The following is an 18,973-nucleotide window of genomic DNA, read 5'->3' as shown; positions in this document are numbered from 1 at the left end:
CCCTGGCCCTCCAGTCCCCTGGCCCTCAAGCCTCCTGACCTTCCAGTCCCCTGGCCCTCCAGTCCCCTGGCCCTCCAGTCCCCTGGCCCTCAAGCCTCCTGACCTTCCAGTCCCCTGGCCCTCCAGTCCCCTGGCCCTCCAGTCCCCTGGCCCTCAAGCCTCCTGACCTTCCAGTCCCCTGGCCCTCCAGCCTCCTGACCTTCCTGGCCCTCAAGCCTCCTCGCCCTCCAGTCCCCTGACCCTCCAGTCCCCTGGCCCTCCAGTCCCCTGGCCCTCCAGCCTCCTGACCTTCCTGGCCCTCAAGCCTCCTCACCCTACAGTCCCCTGACCCTCCAGTCCCCTGGCCCTCCAGCTCCCCAAACACCTCCTCTACAGCAGGGAAGAGTACAATCCGGAATGCAGGCCAGGGTTCTGGCAGTGATCCAAGACAGAGAGAGAGAGAGAGAGAGAGAGAGTGTCAGCAACGGAATTTGCAAGAGCTCGGCTAGTCTGAAAAGCAACAAAAGGAGAGAGGAAAAAAATAGATAGCAAATCCAAACATACGTAGTATGTTTACTGAATACTGATTTTTTAAATCTCTCTTTCCTTCAGTGTTCATTCATGGGGGTTGTCTCGAAAAGCTGTGAATTGTTTACAGTGTATTAGCACTTTGGGATGCTGTCACTGTGACCTTTGGTTTGTGGGAGCGGGGTCAGAGAAAGGTCAAGAGAATTAGTCTTTTCATCCAAGTCCATATTAATAGATTCATTGTCAGACTCTTGGCAGCACATCTGTAATAAAAGACTCCCTTTCAGACCCTTTGGCCACCAAGTTAAGCAAATCTTCCTCTCAGCCTTTTCTGCGGTCTCCAACTCTTTTCTACTGAGATAGTGTTAAAACTCCACGCCTGCTTCTCCAAATTATTCAAAATATGTCCCGTCGTCTACTGTATGGCTCGAGTCATTTCAAGCTGGCAACAGCAACGTTTTTCCGGAAAGGCTTCAAAAGACATTGTACACGAAAAGCCTGTCAAGAGAAGACAAGTCAAAAGAATCTGGCATGGTTATTTTCCCCATTTGTGCTCTTCTTTCAGCCGACCAAAAGCTTTTTTTTCACAGTATTTGAAAGAAGTTACATGCACCGTCTCATCTACACGAGGATAATGTTTGAGGCTAATACAGTCTTCAAAGCAGAGGGTGGGAGGGATCAACAAACATGACCTGGCTCGTACAGTAAACGACAATACCCACGTTTCCCTGGGGAACGGCTAGAACGTTACCCCAAGCATGCGCTTCCCAGTCACCAGCACCTCTCCTCAGACGGAGCGCGGGAGGCGGGGTCCTCGCTGACCCCCCACAGCGGCCACAGCCGTAATGAGGGGTGACACATTCCTGCCACACCTCCCGCACCGCGGTACGATGTGCCACTGGAGAATGCATCACGTCAACCCCGCGCTAATCTCCCGACGGAGGGAGCTGGAGCGAGAGAGCAATGTTTGAGAACCTGACCTCTGCACAAACAGGAGCACCAACCGCTGCCCCCCCCCCTGCCCCCCGCCCCCCCATAGCTATTCACATGTCATAATGATCCTGGTGACAGGACAGTAAATATCGTTTGGAAGGGTGGACGGGGGTGGGTATTGCAGTAGCGACTGTAAAAGTGCGGGTTTGACTCCAGCAGGGATTGCACCTTCTTGATTTTAGTGCTGGCTTTTGTTTTTTAGGTGAATGAGGTGGTGTTCCATTTACGAGTCTGTGTGTGTGTCCAATCTTTGTTTCTATAGGTCGAGGAAGGTGGGAAAGGGGACAGGTTAGAACACCCCCTGCAGGTGGGAGACAGAGTGGTGGTCATCAACGAGGTGGAGCTGAGCGGCTTCAGACAGGAGGCCATATCTCTGGTCAAAGGCTCTTACAAGACTCTGCGACTCACCGTACGCAGGTACCCCCCTGCATCCCACCCCAGCATCCCCCCAGCATCCCTCCCCCCCCCCCCCCCCCACCTACACGCACTCTTAAACACCCTTCTACTTACACATGCCTGTACGTACATGCTCTCACTCTCTCTTTCTCTCTCTCTCTCTCTCTCTCTCTTTCTTTCTTTCTTTCTTTTTCTTTCTTTCTTTCTTCTTTCTTTCTTTCTTTCTTTCTTTCTTTCTTCTCTTTCTTTCTTTCTTTCTTTCTTTCTTTCTTTCTTTCTTTCTTTCTTTCTTTCTCTCTCTCTCTCTCTCTCTCTCTCTCTCTCTCTCTCTCTCTCTCTCTCTCTCTCTCTCTCTCTCTCTCTCTCTCTCTCTCTCTCTCTCTCTCTCTCTCACACACACACACACACACACATACCTACCAATGCACTCACACACACACACACACACACACACTTGCTCTCTCCTCCTCTCTCACACACACAAACACATACACACAAACGGAGACACACCTCGCACCACTGTTGGTCTGCACTCTGTCTGTTTGACCTCGAGTCAGTCTGCCCACCTGTCATGGAGCCTACGGTGGTTTAGGAAGTTGTTCGAAACGTTGATCCTACCTCGTTGACATTCTCCTTTTGGGCTACATATCAATGAATGAACGACTGAACAGGACTGTACAACTCTCCTTTCTCAGAAAGTAGATCAGTGGTGGTGGCTGCAGTGGTGAAGTGGTCATGCTTCAGCACTTGTAGATAACAGGGTGGGTGGTGTTTTGAGTGCCCTGTCCCCTCTCTCTGGCTGGATGTCCATGCTCCCAGCATGCCCCTTGTTATCACCATGCCGACAGCCTGGTGGCCGTATCTGACACCCCCGAGGAGGACAGAGAGGTGGAGCCCTCCCCCGGCCTCATTGTGCCTCATCTTTGGTAGCTAGGTAGTGTCAGTGTAAGTACAGTACTCCTTAATCCATCCTCTTATATCTCGGGAGCAGATGTAGCAACCTAGGATTGATACGGGAAGAGTTGTGTCACTCTTATCTAAAAGGGGAAAGTTTGGGTCTCAGCCAAAACTTTTCAGTTGTCCTCTAGAGGGCGCACCTCCAGGAGTCGTCTGTGTGACAGGTGTCAAGGAGGTCTGTTAATATGAATTTACAGCCTCGAAGGTGTCATAAAACGACGAACAAAAAAAAACCCAGGTTGCCGGATGCATGGTAGCAACAGCATGGCAACAGATTGTTGTCTCAGAAAGAGGGAATGAGAGAAAGTTAGGGAGTGAAAGAAAGAGAAGGATGGGTCTTTTGGGGTGTAGTAAGCATAGTGGTGCAGCTTCCTAATTTACTGGCTATGGAGTCTAGTGTTCGCTTCAGGCTTAGTCCTGTTTGTGTGTGTGTTTGTGTGTGTACGTGTGTTTGTGTGTGAGCCCAAAAGTATAAAAGACTTCACCCCCCTGACTCACTCTGTCCACACAGTCAAGGCCTTTCTTCTGGCTAATAACATGCCATAATGGCGGCCATTGTCCCACACCTGGCTTTGTCGGGGCAGAGACTTGGGCCTAGGGCTGGGGCTCAGGTTCATGTGCTTCACTGCCTACCTACCTGACTGCTCAGGTCTAGCGCAGAGGCCTCTCTGAGGAAAAGGAGAAGGGCAAGAGCTGGGAGAGAGTGGAGGTGAGGAGGAGTGCACCGATGGAGGAGGAGGAGAAACCACGGCTGGCCTATGCGACCAGTCGGGCAACACCCTGCCTTCACCTCCGGCACCTAGACGGAGAGGGGGGAAGGGTAGAACGAGGGAGGAAGGAGGAGAGGAGAGAGAGAGAGAGAGAGAGAGAGAGAGGAGGAGAGGAGAGAGGAGCGAGAGAGAGAGAGAGAGAGAGAAGAGAGAGAGAGAGAGAGAGAGAGGAGAGAGAGAGAGGAGATGAGAGGGGAGAGAGAGGAGAGAGAGAGAGAGAGAGAGAGAGAGAGAGAGAGAGAGAGAGAGAGAGAGAGAGAGGAGAAGAGGAGAGAGAGGAGAGAGAAGAGAGAGAGAGAGAGAGAGAGAGAGAGAGGAAAGAGACAGCCAGCCACAGAGCCAGAGAGGATGCTCATTTGCATCCAGGTCCAGAGTCCAGGTCAGTTGCGGAAGTCAAGAGACTTGCACGCTTTCCTTGTCCGATGTTTGGCGGTCTGCCTGCCTGCTGAGCTTGACACCCCTGCAGGTTAGCACGGTGTTGACTCTGCTGAGCCCTGAACAAACAGCTCCTTCTTGATGGCCGGTAGTCCGGTAGTGTCCAGATAGCTCTAGGCTGTGCTGGCAAGCGAATGGCCTCACAGCCAGGAAATTTGCGCCCGAAAACACATGGCTGGAGCAGCCCGGGGCGTGACCGTTTGGCAAGAGAACCTTCTAGAAGGGACTACACACTGTAGTTACGCAAACAGGACTTTGGACTGGGTGAGGGGGGAAGGATGTGAAGGGGATGGGTTGGGGGACAGGATGACGTGAGGAGGATTGGAGGTAGGAGTGGGCTTGGTAGTCGGGGCGAAACTGTACCTGCGGAGGTTTGCGTGCCAGGGTCATACCCTTGATGGACTGCCCTCAGAGGGACCCAGCCTGGATACACACGTCTAAACCAGGATCTCCTGTGTACCCCGTGGACACAAGCTCACATACCCTACCTGCGTGTGTGCATTTACCTCGTTTATCCGTTATGAGCGCACATCTGTCTGGACTTCCTCAGCTTACCCGATCTCAATGCTGATTGGCTAAGCTCTAAGGAGGAAGTGCATGGGGAAAAAAAACAAATGCTCTCATGCGCAGCGAGGCCAGACACCAGCTCTTGTCTGAAGATGGATGAGAACCCAGACTCTGGAGGAGACTGCGTTAGGTATGTGCCCTTTGGGAAACCCCAAATTGGGATTCCTCCCGATGTCTGTAAATGGGACACATGTTGCTAATAGAGATCTGCGTGTTGTGTGATGATGTCACTCGAGAGACTGCGAGACACCATTGGCTCCCTACAGGCTAAGCCTTGGCTCTGGTTGGCTAGCGGTAAAGTCAGTTCTAACGGTGGGGGATGTTTATTGTTGCACTGGCACGCTGTAGTCTCATGCTTTGTGCCTGTATAATGCAGGACCTAATACAGTTGTGTGGTTACTGCTGCTAATGAGAAGAGTGGTCTCATTCTGTCTCTATCTATTTCACTCTATTTCTATGTCTCTCTATCTCTGTTTTTCTACTTATTGTTGCGTTTGCTCGATTGTTTCCTTATCAAACAGAACCTTGACCCTCCAGCGCTAACAAGGATGCACAGCTAGTATTGACCTTTGACAACCCTTAACAACAAGGAGTCTGGATTCAGACTCACACAAACGTTTCATCCCATTCCACACTCAGGTTTGGGGTCTGTGTTGGTGGTTAGTTAGGCTCCGATTCAACTGTCCATTTCATCAAGGCTTGAAGTGAACCGTAAGTCAAAGAGTCAGACTAATGTCATTCCTTTTTGTGTGTGTTTGGTCTGTGGGGATGGATTTGGATGGAAATTTCCATTGACTTGCTACTATGCTACTACAGTCATAAGACTCATGGCTAAGACACAGACATGCTGTAAATTTTTAACAGTGTCCTGAGAGACAATGACAAGATGGCAGGCCTTTTTCATCCCTTGTTGTTTGATTCTCCTCCGACTGACATAAAGCTTGAGTTTTATGAGGACACCGACATATCTGTTCGAATGTGGCAAAACTTGACAGACAGCAGTCATTTGTGTGCGTGCCGCACTCTTGTTCATTCACCTTCAACAGTTAAAATGTAACCCTGTTTGGTAATATATATAAGCCAGCTCATGCAAAAGAAAACCTAAAAATGTCTAACCTATCATTTTCTTTCGTTTGTTTTATTTTGATGTACATAGATGTCGTTGGCAACATAGCAATAAAGAACCCGACGTTCTTTGTAAGTCCTGTCATGTGATACAGTAAATAACGTCCTATCTGATATGATGGTGCTTGTAGTGCTGCTGCTGCTGCTGGGCACCTGTCCAGCTTTCCCACCAGACTCCTGAACTGAAGTGGAACCTTTCCTGATGAAAAACAACACCCCCATCTTTCGCTTGCTGCCCACCAGATTCAGTCTCTCACATGTCCCCCTGTCTCTGCACGACATGCTCTCACTCAGAGACTCCCTGCCGCCCGCCTGCCTGCCTGCCTGCCCATGTCTCTGCCCACAGCTGAATAGACGTGTGCCATAAGCAAACAAAGATGCGACAGTCTGGGAGGTTACTTCTGCCTGAGTGAGGGGCCGTTGGCTGGGTTATGGGAGATAGTTGGGGGGGGGGGGGGGGGATATACGGGTAGTGAGACAGGGAACAGGGAACAGGGGTGAGTGGCTGGAGATGTTGGGTTGGTTCAGCCCTGTCCAGGTCTAGTTGAACAAGGGGGACAGAGAAATGCGTCCGATTTTGTTGGTTTGCATGCTGTCCATCTGTCTCTGTGGTGGAGGTTCACTGGTGAGCTGGTTGTAGTCCTGGGTTCTGTGCTTAGCGTGACTGTCTTGGTCAGTCTGGGTGAAGAACAGTGAATACATTTATAAGTACAGGAAAACCACAGCCCAAGTGCTGTTTCTTCTTCCGTGACAGGATCATTTCTTTCCTGTCCGATACCCTCTCCTTTTCTTCCTCCCTCCAGGGTTTGTTAGGACAGAGCAGATGAGGAGTTTGGCCCTGTAAGGCTGGGTGTCAAACCTGCCTCCACCTCTCATGTGCTAAAGTCTGGAGTTTCTGGATGGTCTCAAGTTGATGGCTCTCACACCCCATTCAAGATTTGGTCTGATTGGTTGTTCTTGTGTATAAAGGGAATTGTAATGCATTGTTCTTTGGATTCTACATCTCCTGAGACTTTCTCCTCAGTTCTCCCTTGTCCTACTCCTTGCTCACCTCTTGCTTTCTCTCTGATTTACAATGATCACGGTAGAGTGGGTAAGATTTAAAGCCTTCATTTTGTAACATGTTTGCCTTGTAATTGATTTCATTCATTTGCAATGTTATTAAATGTGTATTTCATTTAACCTTCCTTGACCATTCTTGCTCTGCTTTAACCCATATTGTCAAATACCTGGAATTCTATTGGTTTTGGCATTATTGGTTCATGCTAATACACTGTTCAGTTTCCCATCTTCCTTTGAACCATAGGGGAATTCGTTTTGGTTGCTTGAACAAAATTTAACCCCCTACAGCCCTGCCGTGTCACAGGGCCAGGTGCAGGGTGGGAGAAGGCGGGTGTGACGAAGACCGGCCCCTCTAGTGTCAGGTCCTCAGGTTAACAATAGAAGTGACGTGTGAGTGAGACACTGTGCACCTGGCATGACTCGAACACCTGTCATGTCTTATCGACCCTTTACTACAACCTTCCACAAAAGGGTGCAATTGGCAGCTTACTTTCTCCCTCCCCATCATACCCTTTGTCTCTCGGTCTCTTACTCACGCGTACAGTAGAGTTTACACTGTGTATCGAGATGCTCTAACAGGGTACGTAGAAACTCCCTACTACCTCCTGTCTCCGCCTATTTCTTTTCGACCCACTCTTTTTCCCTGCTGGGTCTTTTTCCCTGCCTCTCCCTGTCTCCCTCCCCGTTCCCTTTCCGGACTCTCCTGCTCCCCATCCCTGATGGTCCTCCCTCCCTCCCTCCCTCCCTCCCTCCCTCCCTCCCTCCCTCCCTCCCTCCCTCCCTCCCTCCCTCCCTCCCTCCCTCCCTCCCTGCCTCCCTCCCTCCGCTTCTCCCTAGAGTTAGGACAAGTGGAACCTGCTTTGTGACATCACCCCCAATAGGTTCCATTCAGCTTTGAGGCTCATCTGATTGGCTGAGAGGGGGGAAGTAATTTGAACTCCTCTCTTGTGGCTGCTAAGTGCTTGTTGTGTGTGCGGACGAGAGGGGAGAGAGGACGCAAGTAGTTATGCTACATGCCAAAAGCCCTAGCTGCTTTTGTTAAAGGGAGAATGAGGAGCCTTAGCCCTCCCTGCATGTGGTATGTTTGTGTGTGTAAGTGTGTGTGTTCGTAAAAAGATTGGCCTCTTCAGGTTGAACAAGGACTTTCCAAGTAGAGCAGAGAGGAAACTTGGTGCTTTGGCCATGGTCACTGAGACTTTGTTTCTGAAGCATGAGTATCGCGAGGATCTTACCTGTTGATTGACACCTGAGAGTTTTCCTTTTTGAGGAAGGTAAGAAGCTTGCTCATTCTGTGTGTGTGTGTGTGTGTGTGCACCTGCATGTCTTTGCATGGGTTTTGTGGAGCTCTGAATCTCTGGAGCCCTATGCAAATTAGGATGTGCATATGCCGGGTGGAAACAGTGTGTTTCCATGTTCTCATACCTCCTCCAGGCACGCACTCCTCACATCCAAACCTTATTCTAGGAGTACAGTGAGTAGTCACTACAGTAATGATCACATCACAGTATAATTTGTTTTGGGTTCAAACTAAAGCTTGTATCTAACAGCCCTTGTGCTAGGCAGAAGAGCCACACTCTCTCCAGTACAACAACCACCATCTCTAACAGGACCAGGGGCTTGTAACCCCAGCTTTCCCCTCATGTGGTCCTACTCTGGGCGTTAAGAGTGCCCCAGTCTGCTGTGGTCCTCCTGGGCTGTGGCGAGGGGGGGGGGGGCCTTTGACAGGCCTGCCTGTGTACCTACTTCTTCCTGCTGTTCATTTAGCCACAGTCTGGAGTAAGCCTGGGCCAAAGCTCCCAAGGTTTAGCCCTAAGCGCTGGTGAATGTGGGGTCCAGAGTGCAGTAATAATGGCCGAGGGGCCGTAAGCCTTTTTCTATAATGTGGACTCTTTTGTGGGTCCTCCAGCCAGGGGAGGGTAGCAGGATGGGTTATGGGGGGATTGAAAGGAGAGAAGACGGAAACCAACTGTAAATGAAAAGGCCTCCATCCCTACCAATCCCTCTCTCCTCCATCGTCCTTCTCTCCTCAGTTGCTGCCTGCATACCACCCCCCCCCCCACACACACACACACACACACACAAACACACACAAACACACACACATACCAACACACACACCAGTTCCTTACTCTGTCAGGAGCAAGTAGTAAAATGAAGTCTTCTATGCTGCATCACCAAGGTAAAGGTTATCTCTGATTGGGTGAGAGAGAGCAGTGGAAAAGAGAGGAAAGGAGCCCGAGTGAGAAGAGAAAGGAGGAATCATGGGCATACAGAGTAATGTATCCAGTTGATGTTGGTTGTATGGATACATTACTTTTTCATGGTGTGATGAATTTGCATGAGAGTTTGTTTGTGTGAGTGGATGAGTGTGTCTTGATTCCTGGTTTGTCATGATATCTGTGCTTCCTAGTATCTCTCTTGTGGTCCTTTGGTAATAAGTAACAGCTCTCATTCTCAGTGTAATGACAACTTTTCCTTGACCATGTTAGGCATGCAAGTAAATAATACTTTTAGACGTGTGTGATGTGGAACATTCAATACCTAATTTGACCCTTTGGAACAGAAGCTTTCTCAAGAAAAAAGTGATTTTGTTTGACCAATTACCTCAACAAATAAACACTATCAGCTGAACAAAAAAGCTTGATCATTTTCCCCCCACTATCTCTTTTTCTCGCTTTCGCTGTTTATTCTCTTTCCTAATTTCCTCTCTCCCATGGTGGCCTATTGTCTGTAGTCAAGCAATGTTGATAGACATTTCTAGAATGTGATTCTCTGCTTTAAGTCATTACAGGGTCATTACAATGCCGCTTCCTTGACAACGGCTTAGTTAGCTCCCTCTCGCTGCGTGTCCTAGAATTGGCCTAGGGGGTCCTGTGAAAGCCTCGCAGACAGATGGACAGAGAGTGAGCGGACATGCAGGAAGTTTGCTCTGTCTGTTCTCAAACTAAATATGTTTGCTGATTCAATCCTGGATGATGCTTTCCTGGACCGCCGCCCGCAAAGGAACGCTGTTGAACGATAATGGATTCTGGATTAGCTTTAGCATTCCGCTAACGAGTAAATCTGGTTTGAGTTTAAAAAGCTTTTCCCCACCGCATCGTGCACTTGAAATGTGTCTGTGCGGATATTAATGAGTAATGTATTCAAAGCGCATTCCTGCTGGTTAGCTCATCACATCTTTCGTGAACCTATTTGTTCGTGCATTAGGCTATCCATCCATGCAATTAATTTAGGGTAGCCCTCAAATGTTTCAAAAAACGAAGTGTTCAAAGATACGATCAAAATGTTACACATATGACTACACACCCGTTTTTGTTTGTCGAGGTAACGTAATTTTGTTAATGTTTTGCCAATGATTCGTGTGGTGGTAGGTAGGCTACTCATTGCAGACTGTGTATACTTTACAATTAAACATTTATTGGTGACACAACATTCCAGCAGCCTGTTGGGCGAGGGCCTAGAGGACTTGACCTGTTGTTTAAAGCAAGGTTAGGATGCTGAACTTTTACCAGCACTTTTCAGGATATGCCTGCTTGTCAAGAAGCAAGGTAGATGTCAAGATGGACTGCATGCCTCGTGGGCCATTACCATCTGCCTCTTTGTGTTACCATTTGTATGACATCAGGTGCACACTCGGGCAATGTGTCATCACAAAGTTGTCTGAGGGGACATGCACATGCGGGGTTGTGTGGTTACTCTGGCGACCCAACATGCGTGTGGTGTGTGTTGGGGAAGGGGGTTGACGTGTGGAATGCGAGGGCTATGTCTGAAGAGACGTTCAATTGGCCAACCCCCTCAGACACCCCTTCCTCCAACCACATTGTTCCATCTCTAATTATGTAAATATCCCAGGTCATGATGGACAGAGTAGCAGCTGAAGCTAGCAAACAAGGCCAACCCTTTATTTATTCATTTCATATTACAGTTGAGGAGCACTCAGACTGATAATGTCTGTCTGTCATTAGCTAACCCAGGTTACGTGGCAGGCATCCACGTGGGAGCAGTGACTATGTTCATAGGCAAGATGGGGGTGATAGAGGCAGGCTGAGGTGGCAGGAGTCTGATGTGGGTGAGGCAGGGTGAGGTTGTTTACTTCTATCCTGACTTTGCCATTGCCGCATTCTCCAATTTGTCAGATTGACACACCTTCGGTAACTGATGTAGAGGGTGGGAAGGAGGGAGAGAAAAAATGAAAGGGAGTTAGAGTAAACATCCTTTCAGCTCTCTCACTCTCGTTCTCTGTTTTGTCATTAGGAGGAGGAGAATATAGAAGCAAAGGGAGCATGAACACTGTGTCAACAGAACATACCTTGATCGCCATGCAGTCTGCCTGACAGAGACAGACATACGGACAGACAGACAGACATTTAGCCAATGGATACATTCACATTAGTCTTGTCTATCTGTTGGTCTGCGTAGAGAAAGACGGTTGCTTTGTTAAAGAATCGTAAGGGCCACCTCACGTCAGCCACTTGCCGGCAGAGATGGACTCAAACGCCTGTTTAGCCCTGTTAGAATTCAATGTATCAAAATGTCCCATGATCCCACACACATTTGATGCTAAAGAGTAAAGCTTTGTGTTTAGTGTTAGATGATTGGAAATGATTGTTCCAGGTCCGTACAGTTGTGGGAGTCGACATTGGTAGCATAGGTAAACAACACTGTAGAGAGGGATCAAGCTCCAGTGCCACTGGGCACAGTCAAATCTATAGCCATAGGATTATATTTATGTTCGTTTGTCGTCTTGAAAGCCCCCAGTCTCATAATGGAGCTTTTACAGGAGCAGAGTTGGGGAGCCCAGATTTGGATTTTAATAAACACAATATCCTGCAAATCAGCGTGTTCCTTTTTTTAACTCCTCAAGGGATTATGATGAGATCAGTGGCTGAAATATCGTACATTTCTGAGTGTCCGATTTGGGGCCGACTTCTCTGGAACAATGGTGTGTGACAGACGGCAGAGGAAGTGGAGTTTAAATGAACCCAAGCCGAAACCATAACCATGGAACTGAGAGAAGCTTTACATTTTGTTCTTCCCGGGGGTGGAATATCCCAGTATTCGTGGGAGAACATTTTAATTGATATCTTTATGACATGAGATTTGATCAGAAAAGGCCTAAGAAGGCCTGTGTGAAAGACGGTGTTTAAAGTTCACTCTCGTGTCATGTGGTTTGTAACTGAGACTGCCAGGTGGCCCATCAGGTTTGTCATCAAGTTGGACTTTGATGGGAAGATGCAAGATAACACTCATTCCAGCTTCTCGCACAGGCGTGTGCACACAATTCCAAACACACACACACAATTTTCAGTTTGTCTCCCAGGCCAGTCTTACAGTCTTGCTGATTAGGGAGATAACAAGTTCAAGTTCAAGTCTTTTATTTGTCAGGTGCACAGAGCAACACAAGGTTAGACTGGGCACTGAAATTCTTAAGACAAGACAACGCAAGCACTTGGCATAACATAACATATAAGTACACAGAACAAATTTACATCTATGCTGAGCTTAGATAAGTGAACTTCCTAAATATACAGATAGCAATAAATAAACGACTATACTAACCCTAACACTAAAACTTCCTAAATTACAGATAACAATAAATAGTACGCTATACTAACCCTAATACACAAAAAAAGAAAAAAAAAAAAAAAAAAAAAAAAAAAAAAACCTGTTACAACCCTATAAACTAATCTAACCTAAATGGAGTACAGTGCAGTAGTGCAAATTTACAGATCAGTGACTTTGTCAATGACCAAACAGGAGCCTGGTGGCGAGGTACAGTAGTGCAATGTTACTGAAAGAGCAACCAGTAGCTGAAAGTGACAGTGTATAAGTGACTAGTGTGCAGTAAAAATGTCCATATCAGTGTCCATTGAGAAGCCTGATGACCCTTGGGTAGAAACTGTTGTCCAGTCTGCGTGTGCGCGACCGGATGCTGCGGTAACGCCTGCCAGAAGGCAACGGGGTAAAGAGACTGAAGGATGGGTGGGAACAGTCTCTTAGAATCCTGCTGGCTTTCCTAAGGCAACGTGTGTGGTAGGTGTCCTGTAGGGCTGGGAGCTTCCTGCCGATGATGAACTCAGCAGAACGGACCACACTTCGTAGGGCCTTGCGGTCCCGGTCTGTGCAGCTCCCATACCACACTGTGATACAACCAGTCAGAATGCTTTCTATAGTGCATCTGTAAAAGTTAGTAAGGATGGTCAAACAGAAGATGTTATTGTGGATGAGTTTCTCTCCATATTTAATGCATACAGTGTTTCCTTTTCTAGCTGAGTAATACTAGTAGCCTACTAGGGGCCATTGTGAGAACAGTCTCAAGTGTTCAGTTCGACAGAGTGGGTTTACTGTGTGGTCTACCGGCATGCCAGGTCATTCTGCCGTTTGGTCCTTACATTTTGTTCCCACACTACTTGAACCGAGTGCCAACAAGATTGACAAACTTTGTCAACAGAAAAGTAGTGTGTGGATCTTTTGTGTTGCCCGGGTCAACTTCAGAACCTCCTTCCTCAAACAAGTCTGTGGTATGTGACCACATCAACCAGTCACCACAGCAAGATGGAAAACATTCACCTGTAGAGGAGACAGCTGGTTCAGGGCAGAGAAGACCCGTAGCGTCATTCTTCTCTGGGGGTACCGACAGCAGCTCTGCCTTCGGGTCGGGTTGCCCTGTAGGACAAGGGTTGCATCTTAATGATACGCTTCACGGACTGTACCAGAGCCTAACCGTGTGTGTGTATGTGTGTGTCCAGGGAGTGCTGCCCTGGCGTCTTTTGTGGAGATCAAACGCCCCCATCCCAGGCCTCCTCCAACCAGGAACCCCCCAGGAACAGCAGGCTGTGCTCTGGAGGTGTAAAACTGCGCATCAAGAATAGGTGGGTTCTGATCTGCGGCCTTCTCTGGTCTGTCTACATGATGTATGGGGCCTCCGTATTTGAACGGTCTATCGTAGGCCGGCCCTGCACGTGTTGTTTTGTCGGCATGCGTTCACTCTGTCAGGATCTGTGTCTCCGGGTGTGGCCTGCTGCATCTCTGCAGTGCTCCCAGTCAGACTGCAGGTGGCTCTTTGTTTTTAGTTGCGCGAGGGGAGAGGGACCACGTCGAAAAGGTCACCGGCGAGGGGAAGAACTATATTTACAACTGCGGTGTCAGCCGCGTTTCCTTTTCCCACACAGGAAGTGGACAGGTCCCAGGGATGCTTGTGGACCATTGTGAAGTACCACTTCCTCTTCGCCATATCTCACGCCGTGTGTGGACAGGAAACGAGGAGGAAATGTATATACAGGATGCCGCCGTAGTGACAGGTTTACAGTTGACAGGTTTTGTCCTGGCGGTTGTGGGCACCCAATTTTCCCTGCGTAGCAGAGTGAAACGGTAGGGTTACAGGTGCTTTTTGTTCTTGAGACCCCCGCCGTGACCGCCAGTCACTTCCACGCTGCCTTAGCTCGCTAAGCTAAAACCCAGATCTAATCTCTGGGAGACAAGTCTGCTGGTCTCAGGCAGGTTACTCACACGGGTGTGGTCTGAGAACCGACGGTGTTACACCCATCTTTGTGGAGAACGTACAGTACTAGCGTCCTCCGCCTCCATCTCCTCCGAGCAGGGAGACTTCTGTGCTTCTCCATCTCCTCCTACCCCTGTGGTTTCTTTCATCAAAAGCATCAAAGCAGTCTTTAGGGTTCTGAGCATAGAAAACAAGGCAGAAAGCTACCCGCTCCATACAAACATACTATAAATACGACACTTTCCACTTCTGGTGCTTCGGGTTGCATCCTAATAAGGCACCGGCTTGAGGAGATGTCAAATGACGCAGCAGAACAACTGTTACTTTTCGTAGGAATGTTAAAAGCTAACAGAACGATTCAACAAACGTATCCCTCCGCCGTCACTCCATAAATACACGGCTGTTATGAAAGGCAATGAAGAGGCATTGTCATGGCGACCGGCTGTAAAAGCCGCTTCGTCATCGTGGGTTTCATCAGTGTGAAGACATGATGGGGGTTTCAAGTCCACAGCCACAAACACACAGCGACAGGGACTAAAACAAAAAGACACGAACACTCAGGTTCTGGAGGTCGTGTGTGGTTCAGAGCGAAGGTGAAAGACTGGCTTCGATCTGCACGTGCTGGGGCACAGGTAGCAACGTACACTGTGTGGAGCCCTAACCTCGCGTCCGTATGTCAAGTGCTTTTCAAACAAGCAACAGACAGGAACAGCAAGAGAGAGCTACGGGGTCTGTCCGAGGTTAGGGATAACATTGGAAGATGTTTGATTTAGCTGTAAAGCATCGCTGTGGTATTTCCTCCCGAGAATGTATTTCTCTTCAAGCTTCACCTCGCTAGACAAACACCCATTGATCAGCAGGGTTTTCTTTTTGGAGGGCTTCCCGACCCAACTCTCACGCAACAATGTCCCGGGATCTCCACAACCAGTCTTAGGCTTCCTCAAGCATAGAACACAGGAAGGGACTGGGCTGACTGATAGCAGCGGTAGCGCCGTGTTTTAGCCCTGTACCATTTGACAACAATGGTGTCTGCTAAGCACTAAGCTGGTCCCAAGATGTCGCTGCTTCACTGTGGAGCGAGGTGGAGGATTTCTGCATGACGCTGGGGTATTCTGAATTCCTATAACCTTTCTGTGGGGTGATATCAGATGTATTTTAGAGAGGGGGGGAGGAGGGGGGTCCTTTGGTAGAGCCTGGGGCAGGAAGTGGGCCTTTTGGATCCCCAGGGGACTGGGTGGCACACTTAGGAAGACAGGAGTCGGTCGAAACGCACATCTTTCCTCTCCAATGGGCTTTCTCTCGCTCTTTGGCCAGTTGTGATTTATTGGAACGAAAGGAACCAGTGTTTCCCGAACCCGAAACCACTGAGATTTATTGGAGATCACATACTTTCCAACCCTCCTCACATCTTCCCCTCTCTGTTCCCCTCGCCGTGCCTCTCCTGTCTTCACAGTTTTCTCCATCAGAATGTTGTTGTGATAGAAAACACGGGGCTGCTGCATGATCTTTCTCCAGCCAGAGACCCAGTAGCCGTGCCAGGGGCCTGGATTAGGGTTTTAGTCCCCTAACTCGGGCGGCAGGCGACCCTAACCCTAACCCCCCCCCCCCCCCTCCTCCTCCTCCCTTCCCCCTCCTCCCTCCTCCTCCATCCACCATCCAAATACCACTCGAATAACTCCAGATGTTGACAGATCAACCTAGACTCAGACGTCCCCCACCGTACATCCCCCTCTGCCCCCCCCCTCTACTCATCCTCTGTGGTGAACTGCTCCCCGACTTTGACCGCCCCCCCCCCCCCCCCCCCCTCCACGCACACACCCCCGTCCGTCTAATCCCCTCTCCAATTTCAGTTTCCTCGGCCATCAAAAGATTTATCCCGGCAAACTGCGTTCCCCACAGCGCAGATAAGGTTTCCGTGGCAGGACACACCCTTGTCTGTCCTCCCTCCGATGACAAAAACATGGAGCCCGACATTGGGGGACGCTGGGAAAGGGGGGGATGCTGGGAAAGTGTCCGCAGCTCTGACAGCACCTACCCTGACGCCCCGCCAGACAGAATCCCTGAGGCTTGGGTTTCGGGGATTGCTTCTCCCATGGGAGATCCACAAAGGATCATGGGACACCACGGAAATCCGTCTCTTTGTGGCATGTTGAATTGGGTGTCAGGGCTCCTGAGTAGCTTTGTTCAACATTTCAGTCGGCTTCCTCAGCCGGGGCCAGCTCCTACGGCTAGAGGTGTGTGCGGGTCGGTAACGGTGTGTTTGTTTGCATGGACGTGGCATTCTTGTCATTCTCGTGGATTTTCTCACAAACGTAGGCCTTTGTGGCTCGGGTACGTCACCATGTCATCTCCTGCCTGGGCTCCTTCCCCAGGTGTCTATTCCCAAGCCAGTGGCCCAGTTGGATGTACCACAGCGTAGCTCTCAAGGCCCAGGTGGCCCAGGCCAGGAGCTTGCAGACAGCTGTCACCACCAGGCAGAGGAAGCTCAGAGGCACACCCTAATGATGACACACCCTGAGTAATGGCAGATAATAAGCTAATTTGGGTTCCTTGGGGCTCCGTAGCCCGCCTGTCTGGGTAATTGGCCTGGGGTGTGGGGTGGCTCGATGAGTGGGGCCGGAGTCACGTGGCCGAGTGATACAAGTTGGGAAGAGAGGGGAAGCGAAAGGGGGCCATAGAGCATCTCATTGTTCAGTGTGTGTGACCACATGCTATCATGTGTTTTGTATCCCCTCAAAGTGCTCAAATGCAGTTCCGACCGAGAAGGTTCTGTAAGTCAGCCTATCTTTCTCCTGTCTTACTTTCACCCTGTTTCACACACTTTCTCTCTCCCTCTCTCTCTCTCTCTCTCTCTCTCTCTCTCTCTCTCTCTCTCTCTCTCTCTCTCTCTCTCTCTCTCTCTCTCTCTGTCTCTCTCACTGTCTCTCTCTCACTGTCTCTCTTTGTCTACTGCCTCCCTACAGATCCTCCCTGTTTCCCTCCCTCATTCCATCCCTCCCTCTTTCTTCTCTGTCTTTCACTAATTCCACCGTGACTTTACCAGTGCCCATGTACTCTGCCCGGCAGGATGTTTACTCCATGCTTTATCGCACGTGAGGTAATGACGTTTAATTGTGTGGGCTAATGAGGTTGCTCGACTTCCCTGGCCCTAACCCACAAGCCGGTGCCCGCCCGCCCGCCTTCCATTCTCGCTCGGAACCTTGTTGCGGCGTTAGCGTAGCATCGTGAACAAGGGGGGGGGACCATGCTACGGGACTTCTACCGCAGGAAGCTGAGGAGGAAACAGAAGAAGGGGGACCTGGGGAGGTCCGATGGGGCGCTGTGCAAGTCCCCGTCGGAGACCAGCGTCAACGGCCTGGCGACGGGCCTCATCTCCCGGGTGCTCAGGTTCACTGGCAGGTAACCCTGATGTTTTTGAAGATGTAGCGTATAGAGGTGTGCTGCCTGGTTCGGACTTTAGGTTGAAAGTGTAATGAGCTGAGGCTAGGCTTCCTAGCTTGGGTGGAGCACGAATGAAGTTGCCTTGTGTTCTCTGGAACTGTAGACGGTGGAAATGCGAATTCGGTTGATCTTCGTGTTAGCAATATGTGAAGCCAGTTGAAATGCTTATGTGTGCATATTTTAGTGATTATGTTCTGTGGGGGCATGAGACATTTCATGTTCCTCCGAAGGGGGGAGAGATAGCATCTCTTCCTGTTGATCTTCTTAGCTAAGTGCTCTGTTTTCAGGATCAAGAAGATCGTCTTCACTGACAAACATGAAATAAGATGGCTTGTCATGTGGCCTCTGGGGTGGGGGTGCCACAGGACACTGGCTTTGGACCAGCCTTGTCCTTTTTACTTTGCCATCAGAGGGGAGGAATGTAACAAATTGCGGGGGATCGACTGACTGGAGGAGAATATGTTGTTTTATGAGGTCTCAAAGACAGCTGAGCCACCATTGTCTGGTGTCTTTTCCTCTCAGGATGTGTGGGGTCTGAACGTGGTGACCCCCCTGTGTTGAATGTTGAGCAGACCAGAGGTCATTCCTGTCAGTGCCGGTTTTGATATACAACCTTCACTGGCTCCCACACACTTGGAGGGTGTTGTGAAACTTTGCTTGTGTTTCCTCTGCTGAGTGTCCAGTTTGTGGTGGGTGTGGCGGACAGGAGGGTATGATATGATTCAGGGAGAGGGGGTGAGAGTACTGAAATCCTGCAGCTGGAGTCTGAAATGGCTGAAGGCCCAGAACCAGGTCCGGAAGCAGGCCCAAGAGAAACAGGCCCAAAACCAGACTAGGACTTAACTTGGATAGTGGCACAAGTCCAGCTATACCCTCTCAGGATGAAACTGAGAAGTGTATGTGCCTGTGTCTGAAGTTTCATGGTTTTAATACGTTTCACTTTTGTGTGCGTCTGTTTTTGTGTGTGTGTTGTGTTGCTTTCTGGAATATAGACAGTTGAGGTAAGAGTCTGGTGCTGTGTAAAAAACAGCCAGCCAGCTGTAGGCTGTGGAAGTCTGTGATGTGGGGGGAGGGGGAGTGGGGGGGGGGGGGGGGGGGGGGGGATTGGGAGTTCAACAATGCAGCCACTTCATGTGTTTTTAAAAAAGCGAACTGGCTGATGGTCTCCCAGATTGCAAGAGCTGCGTTCACAGGCATCATGAATCAGTTGCATGTTGTC

At 49.6% G+C, this 18,973-nt stretch overlaps 1 protein-coding gene across 4 annotated transcripts in view; it reads left to right on the top strand.

Moving 5' to 3' along the window:
- The window catches only part of shroom3 (shroom family member 3), a 36,129-nt gene that overhangs the window by 3,028 nt on the left and 14,128 nt on the right, over positions 1-18,973 (top strand). The window contains exons 2-3 of one of the 4 annotated variants that reach the window (XM_047014747.1): positions 1,763-1,917; positions 13,562-13,684. In XM_047014747.1, coding sequence (XP_046870703.1) covers positions 1,763-1,917; positions 13,562-13,684 — 278 coding nt within the window. Of the gene's footprint in view, positions 1-1,762; positions 1,918-7,773; positions 8,084-13,561; positions 13,685-17,354; positions 17,713-18,973 lie in introns of those variants that run through there. The other 3 variants (XM_047014751.1, XM_047014748.1, XM_047014749.1) reach the window with 3 other exon arrangements.

This window comes from Hypomesus transpacificus, unplaced genomic scaffold (assembly GCF_021917145.1).
Source record: "Hypomesus transpacificus isolate Combined female unplaced genomic scaffold, fHypTra1 scaffold_27, whole genome shotgun sequence".
In the NCBI taxonomy this organism is placed as follows: domain Eukaryota; kingdom Metazoa; phylum Chordata; class Actinopteri; order Osmeriformes; family Osmeridae; genus Hypomesus; species Hypomesus transpacificus.
Note: the sequence above shows the minus strand (reverse complement) of the source record. Positions and strands in the feature narration are given on the sequence as shown.